This window comes from Austrofundulus limnaeus, unplaced genomic scaffold (assembly GCF_001266775.1).
Source record: "Austrofundulus limnaeus strain Quisiro unplaced genomic scaffold, Austrofundulus_limnaeus-1.0 Scaffold592, whole genome shotgun sequence".
In the NCBI taxonomy this organism is placed as follows: domain Eukaryota; kingdom Metazoa; phylum Chordata; class Actinopteri; order Cyprinodontiformes; family Rivulidae; genus Austrofundulus; species Austrofundulus limnaeus.
This window is the reverse complement of record NW_013952994.1, coordinates 223,267-235,631: the sequence shown is the minus strand read 5'-3', so window position 1 is coordinate 235,631 and position 12,365 is coordinate 223,267. Positions and strand designations below refer to the sequence as shown.

The window sequence follows — 12,365 nt, the reverse complement described above, 5'->3', positions numbered from 1 at the left end:
TTACCACCCCATAAACACCATATAAGGCTAATGTGGAATGGTACTTTTTCCCTGTACATTCCACATTATTACAAATAACCATTTCTGGACATTTATGGTTTGATTTCTTTGTATGTATGAATCACTTGGGTTGTTACCGACATCTGGTGAAAATTTCATGTCATTAGCACCTCTAGTAATATATTTACTGAGAAAAATGGTGACGTGTTCAGTACTTATTTTACCCGCTGTATTGTGGCATTTAACCAGGCAAATCCCATTGAGATCACAGATCTCTTTTTCAAGGACGGCCTGAAGGGAACCTATTGCGCGTTTTTGCGGTGTGGGGTAAAGCAGAGTACACGGAGAAAACCTACGCAAGCAGGAGAACATGCAAACTCCACACAGAAAGACCCCAGGTCTGAGCCTTGAAAGAATTGTTGTTTGTATGTAGGTCTTGCTGGACAATAAATTGTCTCAGAAATGATAAACGATAACATCATTTGGAGACCACTTTAAACTAATATGATGATATACTACACCCACCCCACACTTACAAATAGGGGTGTCCCGATACCGATACCAGCATCAAGTACTCGTACTCGTAAAAGCCGGCCGATACTCTTAACCGATACCGCTTTTGTCCCCTCCTGTGCTGCGCTGCAGCATAAAGGGTAATAAAGGGTAAACAACAGTCCATACCAGGCGGGGGCGCTAACGCACTGACAAGTTATTTCCGACCACACCCCTGAATAACAGAAGAAGAACGATGAGAAGAAGAAGAAGTAAAGTTGGCAGTTTGGAGATATTTTAAGATCGRCACGGAGGACACAAACAAGCAGACTGTCTGCTGTGCTCTGCTAACTGTCGAGGGGAGGAGYRAAAGTTGGATGTTTTRACAGCAGCAATTTGATTCAACATTTGAGGACAAGACATGACAAAGAATTCAAAGAGTTTGCTGCTGCTAGCAGTAGCCTTCATAAACAGCACTATATGCTGCAGTTGTTGCAGTAACTTCAATGCTGTTTTTTCTTTCTTGTAGAACAAACTAAGACATAAGCAGAATATGGAAGGAAGTTTGTTGTAAAAGCATTTTATTTTTCCCTCTGGTTCTTCTGAGATTTTGTTTTAGTTGTTCCATTTAAGTTTGAACTGAAATTTACTGCACTTTATTACTATTAGTCTTTTTTTTGTTAACAGTTTAAGACTGAAGCAGAGTAAACTTTTAGAGATGTGCTGCTAAAATTTACGTTATATTTTACATTTTAATTTAAATTTGGTAGTTGCATGTTGAGGAAAATGTATAAAAATAACTTATTTAGTTTTTTAATGTATGCAACAGCATTTGTTTTGCAGTATTTGTATTGTTCATACATTCAGAGGGAGTGTGGCCTTATAAAAAAGAGCCTGTTTGAAATAAAATAAATGGTTTCAAAAGTTATGGTGTGATWWWTATACCAACTTATCTACTTGTCAGAGTTTGCACTACCTTTTTATTGTCAAACATAATATTTACCCATCAGTTTTTCTATGATAATTGCATTTCATTTTCATTCTGTTTAATATTCAACAAGTTGAACAGATACTGGACACGGACTTTATGGTAGATGTGTGTTTCCTTTCTGATTTGTTCAAACACTTAAATCAGTTAAACCTCGGACTACAGGGCAGAGAGAAAACCGTCATTGATCTGGTGGAACAGACGCACACATTTCAAGCCAAACTGGAACTATTTTCTGCAGACTTGAGCTCAGGAAGAATGTTGCATTTTCCTACGTTATGCAAATGCATCACACAGACGGCACCTCTCACAGCAGCGATGATGGATTTAGTTGTGAAACTAAAAGACAACTTTGCCAGCCGACTGAATGGCCTTTCACTCCCCACAGAGGTGATGCGCTTTACCAAAGACCCATTTGCTGCTCTTGCTACAGACAACAATCTCTCCGCCAGCGCAAAGGGAGTGGTCGCTTCTATTGAGGAGGGGGAGTTCGTTCTTGAACTTGTGGACATGCAGTCATCACTGTCGCTGCCTGAAGAGCTGCGCACAAATGGACGATTAAGTTTTGGAGTGACATAAATGTTCACCAGTTCCCAAACCTTAAGAAAGTGGCTGTTACTGTGCTTAGTAATATATTTTATAATAACAATAATAATCCACATGAACCCCGCTACTTGGTATCGGTATCGGCGAGTACCTAAACTGAAGTACTCGTACTTGTACTCAGTCTTGAAAAAACTGGTATCGGGACACCCCTACTTACAAATTTTATGGAAGTTTAAAATTTTTTACATATGTTTAAAAAAAAGGTTACGAACTGAGCTGGACCGATGATTGGAAAAAAAAAAAAACACAAAACAGCCGAAGCTGTAAAATCACTTCTCACCACTGACCACTCGCATTCTGCTGCTTAAGAAGCTTACAAAAGTTTACAAAATTTACAAAGTAAAAAAAGACCACCTCTGAGGAAACCCAAGGTTCGGCCTGGTGCCCAGAGAACATCCTGAGGCATCGCCCGCTGAAAGAAGGCATCAACGAACCAAAAACGCTCCTGTCAACCTGTATCAACCTCATTTTAATTACTTGTGATAATTTTATTTATATTGCTTATTGCAACAGGCCTGTTTGCATGCTCACCAGTAAAAGGTGCATTCACTGCACTCTAAAAAAATGAGATATTACAGGTATGATGGGAGGCCTAGCATTCCTTAAAGGAACACATATCCTCTCATGCCTTAAACTAAGATCATCACGTTTATAAAAGAGTGTACCTGTCAAATATCCCTCACTATTGCAACATGTCACACTCAGTATGTGTTGTGAGTGACAAGAAATTTCACCTCAATTTGCATATAAATGAAAGATTTTTTTTTGGCTTAGGTCTCTCGTCTAATTCAGAGGGATTACAGGGGTCCATGTTTCAGTGTACTACTCATTACAGCTTGAATAATTGATCAGTACAATCTGATTTATTATTTATTTACATACAGTGGACCATTAGAGACATGCCCTGTTCCCATGAAAAAAAAAAAAAAAAAAAGGCCCAGACTGATTGAATTATGTTGTTTGTCACAGGAAGGGATGGCAGTGAACGTCTACGCCACGTCTGTGTCCATCGACAACCTTAGTCGACATGACATGCTGGCATGGGTCAACGATTCTCTGCAACTCACCTACACCAAGATCGAGCAGCTCTGTTCAGGTAAACGCCAAGCCTGTTTCTGGGTGAGTTTTTGTTGAAAACAAGATAAATAAATAAAATTGTTTTCCTGTGTTTTGCAGGAGCTGCTTATTGCCAGTTCATGGACATGTTATTTCCAGGGTGCATTCTTCTGAAGAAGGTCAAATTTCAAGCAAAACTGGAGCATGAATTTATACACAACTTCAAAGTTCTTCAAGCAGCTTTTAAAAGGATGAGCGTTGACAAAGTTAGGATCCTTTTATTGTACTCAATATTTCATTCAGTACCATTAAACCAGAGATCAAAAATGTTATCTCCTATACATATTTTAGAATTCATTAGAATTATTTTGTGAATGCTGATTCAGCATTTACAGGATTGTTTTTGTTAATTTTTCCTGTATGTTTTTGCAGTCTAATTACTTCTGCATACTTTGGGCATTTTAGCCAGTCATTTATCAGAATATGCAGATCATTCAGGAGATAAATGGTATAATTTTTAGTTTCTCTGACATTTTTATCTTAACTTTATTTAAAAACATTTTTTCATTGAAATACATTATTTTAAAAATGTGTTTCAGCATCCTTGTTCTGTTTTTTGTATTGTAAATTTAGCTTTTAGCTTCCATTCTTCTACTTGTACCTTTTAGATAGCCTTTTGCTACTTTAGCTTTCAGCATACCTTTTGCTGCTTTTAGCCAATCTCATTTTTATGCATTTAGCAACTTGTAGATTTTAACTAGCCTTTTCTCTTTTTATGTTTTTGCTTCTATTTTGTTACTATTAGTTTTTAGTTACCATTCTTTGGCTAGTATTTTGCCTCTTTTTGTTGTAACAACTTTGCTGAAAGTGAGCAAAATCTTTTGCACTCGTCGCTCTGTATCTACTGCATGTTCATAGAAGATGCCATTTCTCTAATTTTTATGTTGTGTATCATTAATTTTTTTCTGCTGTCCAGATAATTCCTGTAGAAAAGCTGGTAAAAGGAAAATTCCAGGACAACTTTGAATTTGTGCAGTGGTTTAAGAAGTTCTTTGACGCCAACTATGACGGGAAGGAGTATGACCCCATACTAGCCAGACAAGGGCAGGATGTGGCCCCTCCTCTCAATCCAGGTGATCACTTTATCCACAAACCAAAGAGAAATCCAGGTAAACCAAACAACTTTTGCCTTTGCTGCACGGCTTTGCTGAGCTTTGGATGGCTCTGAAAGCACTGCCAGAAGACAGGTGGTGCGTGCAGCACAACCTGACAGAACGACTGCTGTCTTCTTAGACCATTCTGAATGCTGAGGATCTACTGAACTGTGACACTGGAGGTATGACTGTAATCACCTGTAATCATCCAGGGTGCATTCTTCTGAAGAAGGTCAAATTTCAAGCAAAACTGAAGCATGAATTTATACACAACTTCAGAGTTCTTCAAGCAGCTTTTAAAAGGATGAGCGTTGACAAAGTTGGGTGATAGCCTAATATATTGACCTTCAGGAATATTTTACACTTCATTGAATAATTTGTTTTCATGATTTTTGTTAAAGAAAATAATCACACAAGATAACTTGAAACTRGCAAAAGTAATTAAAAAAATCTTAAATGAAAATCAGATATTGCTTCTGTATTTTGGCTCACTAGATAAAAAAGAAAAACAAATAAAATGAATCTGGACTCCACTCTGGCTGAAAGTTAGATGAAAGTTAGTTTTTAGCTACAGTTCTGTGTGCAGCTGTAGACACAGGAACACCATTGAACAATTATTGATTATTATTATGATTATTATTACCGGTAAGTCTGGTAACACTTTCTCCTCATCACCCTTCTTGTACCCACGCAGGTCTATGGCGTTCTGCAGCTTGTTAAAAAAATAGATTGTTTAAAAACATCCATCTTTCTAAAATACTAAGCGCCGTGGCAATAAATGCGTCATAGTAGAAGCTTAGTTGCATTAGCTTAGTATTTGTCAAACATTTTGAGAAAATCCTTGGTTGAAAATCACAATAATGACAGATGTCGGCAGGGAAAAAACCCAGGGTGCAGGCAAAAATTCAAAGTGCTACAAAAAGGCTTAATTAAATAACAAAAAGGCTGGCGATGCAGCTCAATATTCCTTAGTAGCTCAGGAAAAACATGAAGACACCACACAGGCTGAGGGGATGCAGCACAATGAACCAACAAAACACTGGTGACAAGACTCAGAATACAAAGCAAACAAATTAAGAGACAATGGGAAACACCTGASGAGACACAAGAGGAAACAGGTGAGCGTGGGCGGGGCTGGAGGCAGGACAGCAGGAAAGAGATACACAGAGAAAACACTGGAAAATGAACGCATAAACACACAGATCATGACAAATAATCCTAAATCGTTGACTTTGTTTCTTCTTGACCTTGTGTGAATATAWGACCAATCATTGTTTGTTGGGTTAATAATGGCTGATGAATAGCCACAGTGCATTGTGGAACGAAGCATAAATAATATGATCATTTCCTATCATGAAACCTAATTTCCCAAAATGCAAAGAATTCTGCAGAAATGTAGAACTCAGTTATTACCCCCAGTGTCCTGCATCAGAAGGCAACTTCAGCTCTCTGAAAGCTGGTTTGATAAGCAAAAACATGTTGATTAGAAATAGTTGTGACATGCCCAATTTGAATTCCACTGGGTCAAAAACCAGCTTTATGACTCTGTCACTAGTTAGTTGTGTGGATGGAAATGGATGGAAAGTCTGCATTTATTTTCTGAACTGTGATAAATGCGTGTTAGCATGTTTTGTCTTTGAGACATCTTTGCTGAAGCACTTATAGAGGTTTGGTTGTGTTTTTCTTCAAAGGATTTTAAAATAAATAAGCACGTTTTAATAATTTCATAATAACCACCCCAATTCCCAAACATTTGGAATGTTGTGTAAATTGTAGATAAAACAGAACAATGATTTGCAAATCTCATAAAGCAATATTTTGTTTACAATGGAACATAGTAAACACACACTGCCTGGCCAAATAAAAAGGTCACACTCTAATATTTTGTTGGACCGCCTTTAGCTTTGATTACGACACACCTTCTCCGTGGTATTGTTTAGATAAGCTTCTGCAATGTCACAAGATTTACGTATTTCCATCTAGTGCTGCATTAATTTTTCACCAAGATCTTGCATTGATGGTGGTAGAGTCTGACCGCTGCACAAAGCCTTCTCCAGCACATCCCGTCCGTCTGTCCGTCCGTTTTCTGCCACTTATCCGGGATCAGGTCGCGGGGGCAGCGGACTTCAGACTTCCCTCTCCCCAGCCACTTGGACCAGCTCATCCGGGGGAATCCCAAGGCGTTCCCAGGCCAGCCCAGAAACATAGTCCCTCCAGCGTGTCCTGGGTCTTCTTCTGGGCCTCCTCCCAGTGGGACATGCCCGGAACACCTCACCAGAGAGGCATCCAGGAGGCATCCTAACCAGATGCCCGAGCCACCTCAACTGGCTCCTCTCGATGTGGAGGAGCAGCGGCTCTACTCTGAGTCCCTACTGTATGACTGAGCTTCTCACCCTATCTCTAAGGGAGAGCCCAGACACCCTGCGGAGGAAACTCATTTCGGCCGCTTGTATCCGGGACCTCGTTCTTTCGGTCACTACCCAAAGTTCGTGACCATAGATAAGGGTAGGAACGTAGACTGCCTGGTAAATCGACAGCTTGGCCTTCTGGCTCAGCTCCCACCTCACCACGACAGACCGGCATAGCACCTGTATCACTGCAGACGCAGCACCAATCCGCCTGTCGATCTCCCGCTCCATTCTTCCCTTATTCGTGAACAAGACCCCGAGATACTTAACCTCCTCCACTTGGGACAGGACCTCCTCCCCGACCTGGAGGTGGCACACTACCAGTTTCCAGCTCAAGACCATGGTCTCGGATTTGGAGGCACTGATCCTCATCCCGGCCGCTTCAAACTCGGCTGCGCACAGCTCCAAGTGAGAGCTGGAGATCATGATCTGATCTGATCCAGCACATCCCAAAGATTCTCAATAGACTCTGTGGAGGCAATCCATGTGTGAAAATGATGTCTTATGCTCCCTGAACCACTCTTTCACAATTCCAGATGAATCCTGCCATTGTCATCTTGGAATATGCTCGAGCCATCAGGAAAGAAACAATCCATTGATGGAATAACCTGGTCGTTCAGTATATTCAGGTTAGCTGACCTCATTCTTTGAGCTCATGCTGTTGCTGAACCTAGACCTGGCCAACTGCAGCAACCCCAGATCATAGATTAAACAAAGAAGCTGCACTATTTTAAGGAACAAAACAAGGCAATTTTTATTTTATAGCATCAGTACATCTCAAGGATCATTGGAACCGGGTCATGTTTCCCACTGAATGAAGCTTGCCCTCTTCTTTCAGTAGTCTAAACATCTAGGAACTGGGAGCAGTTGTCAAAAGTTTTGAGTGGAATGTTGTTCTTGTCTGGTATAGGATTCTACCTGTTTTAACAGTCCTACGTCTTTTGCACTGGATTCTTTGGTTTCATGAAGCACCAAATGTTTAATAGGTAGATGTCTGGACTGCAGGTCAGTCAGTTTAGAACCTAACTCCTTTACTACAAAACCCTGCTCTTGTAATAATTCAGTATGTTGTTTTTGACAAGATCTGGATATTGAATTCAGATCAATAGCCGGACAAAGGGTATTTTAAATGTTTATTTAAATGAGTCAGGTGGTGGGGGTCAGGACTCTGAGGCAGGATCTCTTTAGGAAGGAGAGGACATATAAGTGACTGGTTTACTCTGTAGATTTACTGGATTGTCCCTCTCCTCTTCAGAACAAAGGTCATGGCATCTGGGTTCTTATAAAGAATTTAAAAGTTACTGGGCCTTGGTCCATTTTATATGAACTATAGTTCAGATCAGACCGCTGTGTCTGAATGGTGTTCACATGACATTTTCTTCCCATGACCAGCATTTGTGAATGGCACACCAGATGTATTGATGGACAATGATTTGTGGAAGTGTTCTTGAGCCCAAAATCAGACCTGTTTTTATTGCAATGAACCCCAAGAGCCTGACGATCACAGGCGTCCAGTACTGGATTTTGGCCTTGTCCCTGGAGCTCAGAGATTTCTCCAAATTCTTGAAATCTTTTGATATTATGTTGTTGGGATAGATAATGATATATTCAAAGTCTTCCCAAATTTTAATTGAGGAGTATTGTTCCACCATTGTTAGACAGTTTTTTTTTTCACAGACTGGTGAACATCTGTCAATATTTACTTCTGAGAGATTTAACTTGTTCATTTTTTTACACACTTCTGTGATTGAAGGGTTCCCAGCAACTCTAGAAATCAGGGAAAACCTGGAAGATGATTTTTACATTTTCTAAACAGGGAAATCTCAGGATATTTGAATACTGGTCTGCTGGTGAAAAAAGATGATCTTTCTGAGATTTTGGAGTGGATTCTATTATCACTGAGTCCATGTTCAACAAACTGTACCATATTGTCAGCTCTGAATGTGACTCATTTCTGTAAACTAAAATGCTAAAAGGAAGTTAAGACAGCAATTTGAAACCCTTTTCAATCATCGGCATAATATTCAAGCACAAAATCACTCACTGCTACAAATCTTTTCCCCACCTCCTAAGATGCTAAGTTGTGAACATTTTGTGTGACTAAAATATCTCCTGGAATTTCAGGAGGGCAATCAAAAGTTTTTACAAAATGCTGGGAATCCTCAATTGACTAATTAACCTAATTAGTGTCATATGCTGCTCAAACTGTGTTTGTACAATTTAACTTACTACCTCTATCCTCATGTTTTAAAAGTGTTTTGCTGCTATTACACTCAAAAATATCATGATTTTTTTCTCATGTAATCATTTGAAACATTTACAGTGTTCCACTATGAATAAAATGTTTTTATGAGATTTGCAAATTGTTGAATTGTTTTATACCTCAGCCCAACATTTTCAGAATTTGGGGTGCAAATTAAATGAACAAAAGGCACATTTTATCATGTGTATTTTCTAAAAGTTTCTTCATAAATTCATGCTAAATTCACCCTTCAAAATTATAAACTGTGTGCTCTATAAGGTGCTCAGTTCATTGCCATAATTGCTCTAAAGCTAAAAGTAGTGTAGTGGCACTATTTGTAACATTTCAAGAGCTAAATGTCTCTCTGCATCTCTGACCACTCCAGGACCACAGAGGACATCCCCAACAGTTCCCAAGAACATGCCAACACCACAACGGGTCCAGCACAACACACCTGCCATGAGGARGAATCCATCTTTGTCAAGAAACGGGGGCAGTGATGCAGAGATTATGGAGTTAAATCAACAGGTAGCGCAGAGCTGTACCATCAAACATTTTCTTAGTTCTCATAAATATCCACTCATTCACACATGGTATCAACATTATCACTGTCTTTATAAATCAGTCAAAAATAAAAGTTAAAAATCTGTTGTAAAGTTAAAAGCCTAACATTCCTTCTAGAAATCTAATCACCCATATTGTTTCAAATTTTGACATTTTTGAAAATAACTATACAATCACATGTAATCACATCACATGCAAGATCTCACAAAATTTGTTAGCACATTTGTTAGCAGTATGAGTTGGTGATAACTGTCAGCTACTATCATATCAAGTWTTTGCTTAGTATTTCCAAAATTAATTGCCAATTTTTTGTTTTCTAATGTGGATTTTCTGAGGCGACCACCTTGAATTGAGTCGACTMCAAACATATTCACTTGTAGATGTCCATCTAATGATTAATTTTGAAGAGTATCAATAAAATCTRTTCAGTGATTTATGTGATATTATGCTAATGTTACCAACAATTAGGGAGCTAAAAGAGTCTCAGTAGTCACAAATGCACATGTGATTCACACGTGCACACAGGACAGTTCCACATGCATAGAACATGATTTACAAACGAATGGTTAAATTAACCTATTTTAATGACCGACTCAGATTAATGCGGTTCTTTAACGTGACCCGATTTTCTACCTCATGGAAATAGCACTGTTTGAATGGGTTATTGTGATTGGCTTATAAGTAAATCATCCCCTACGTGGGGGACGTCCCTATGATTGCCTGAAACAAGGAAGATATCTGATTGGTTGCATATCATTCTCTGTTAAATAAAGGCACATATGAGTTAAGCCAAGTCAGACGAGTCTCAAAAATCACACACAAACGCAATGAAGTTCACAAGCCACAACCCATTTGTAAATCATGATACTGGATATTTGTGTGTGCATCAGATATACATGTCTGAATCTTGTCCCTGTGCATGTGTGAATCACGTGTGTGCATCTGTGAATATTGAGACACTTTTGGCTCCATAAACAATTACATACACAGACACTTGTGAAATAACCTATAAAGCAGAAGGAGCATCCTGTTTTGCTTTTATACTATAAGCATATATGGTTTAAAAGCATGTTGACACCTTTGCATACTAAAATCATGCTGCTTCATAAGGCAAAAAAAACTGAAATTGAATGAAGAAATTCTATTTTCCTTTTAAAGAAAAGGAAAATAGAATTTCTTCATTCGATTTCAGTTTTTTTAACTGTGTCATTTAATGTCCTCAGCTCCCAAATCCTTAAAAAGTGCTATTTTAGCAAAACGTCATGCACCACCAACCTGTTACCATTTTTTAAAATGCTGGCATCAAAATCAATCATTTGATTTTTTTTTTTTTTAAATTTGCAGTCATTTGGCTTTTAGCTGATATTCAGACAAATGGAATTGATGTAAAATTAAAATACAGCTTGTAAAACACAGTCTGCTTCTAAACCACTTTTTTATATATAAAATAAAAACATTAGATCAGATTATTTTCAACCAACAGCTTTAATATTCTCTTCTCTTAAGTTGATGGAGTTGAAGCTGACAGTTGACGGTCTAGAGAAGGAGAGAGACTTCTACTTCAGCAAACTTCGGGACATCGAGCTCATCTGCCAGGAACATGAGAGTGAAAGCAACCCTGTCCTCAGCAGGATAATTGATATTCTCTACGCAACAGAGGTATCTGTCAATTTGTTATCATGGAATAGACTAAATGTCCTTCTTTAAACAAATTTTGGCAACAATGCATTGTGTTGATTTGAAGAGTTAAAATTATTTGAAATGTGTTCAATTCAGTTTTTTTATATACTACCATTTCGCAATAAAAGTCAGGATTTTCAACTATTTTCTCAAGAATKTTTGAGGTAAATGGGAGATTAGATATAGGTCTATAATTGTTCAGAACTCCTGAATCAAGATCGAGTTTCTTAAGTAAAGATTTAATTACAGCAACCTTAAACCGCTGTGGCACATAACCATCCGAGACAAATYAAGCAGATCCAAAACGGAGATTTTAATTAGGAGAAATGCTTCTTTGAACAGTCTGGTTGGGTGAAACTATTATTTTAGACAATTCAGAGCTCAACAGGACAAAAACAGTCCAAGCCTAAATCAGGTTCTAGTAACACATCTAAAGTTGGCTTATCTGATGGGGAACCAGCAGGGGCAGAATTTTATATCTAGTTGAAATAATTACTGTATATTTATAAAGAAATCTCATGAAGTCCTCACTACTCAGAGTTATAGGGATACATGGATCAACAAAAATAAAGTGGGGTGTGAAAGTTTGGGCAGCCTTGTTAATTTTCCTGATTTACCTTTTATAAATCATTGATTGTTTGGATAAAAAATTCAGTTAAATATTTCATATAGGGGACAAACACAGTGATATTTGAGAAGTGAAATAAAGTTTATATGATTTACAGAAAGTGTGCAATAATTGGTTAAACAAAATTAGGCAGGYGCATAAATTTGGGCACTGTTGTCATTTTATTGATTTCAAAACCTTTAGAACTAAATATTGGAACTCAAATTTGGTTTGGTAAGTTCAGTGACCCTTGACCTCCATACACAGGTGACTCCAATTGTGAGAAAGGGCATTTAAGGGAGGCAATTGTAGGTTTTTCTCCTCTTTGCATCTTCTCTGAAGAGTCGCAGCATGGGAGTCTCAAAACAACTTTCAAATGAGCTGAAAACAAAGATTGTTCACCGTCATGGTTTAGGGCAGGCATGTCAAACATACAGCCCGCGGGCCGGACCCGGCCCGTTGGGTGATTTAATCCGGCCCGGCATAAATTTCTGAGTATGTCAAAAAAAGAAGCGAGTCTCTAGCTCATTTCGATCAAAAGTTATGATTTTTTAAAATAAATACAAAC

General features: G+C 38.4%; 1 protein-coding gene across 1 annotated transcript in view; it reads left to right on the top strand.

Moving 5' to 3' along the window:
* Nucleotides 1–3,055: 3,055 nt before the first annotated feature.
* LOC106531059 (microtubule-associated protein RP/EB family member 3) overlaps nt 3,056–12,365 on the top strand; it is a gene marked incomplete at its 5' end in the record, with an annotated part of 10,820 nt that continues 1,510 nt past the window's right edge. The window contains 5 exon segments of the mRNA XM_014026821.1: nt 3,056–3,182; nt 3,263–3,408; nt 4,119–4,275; nt 9,332–9,474; nt 11,017–11,169. Coding sequence (XP_013882275.1) covers nt 3,062–3,182; nt 3,263–3,408; nt 4,119–4,275; nt 9,332–9,474; nt 11,017–11,169 — 720 coding nt within the window.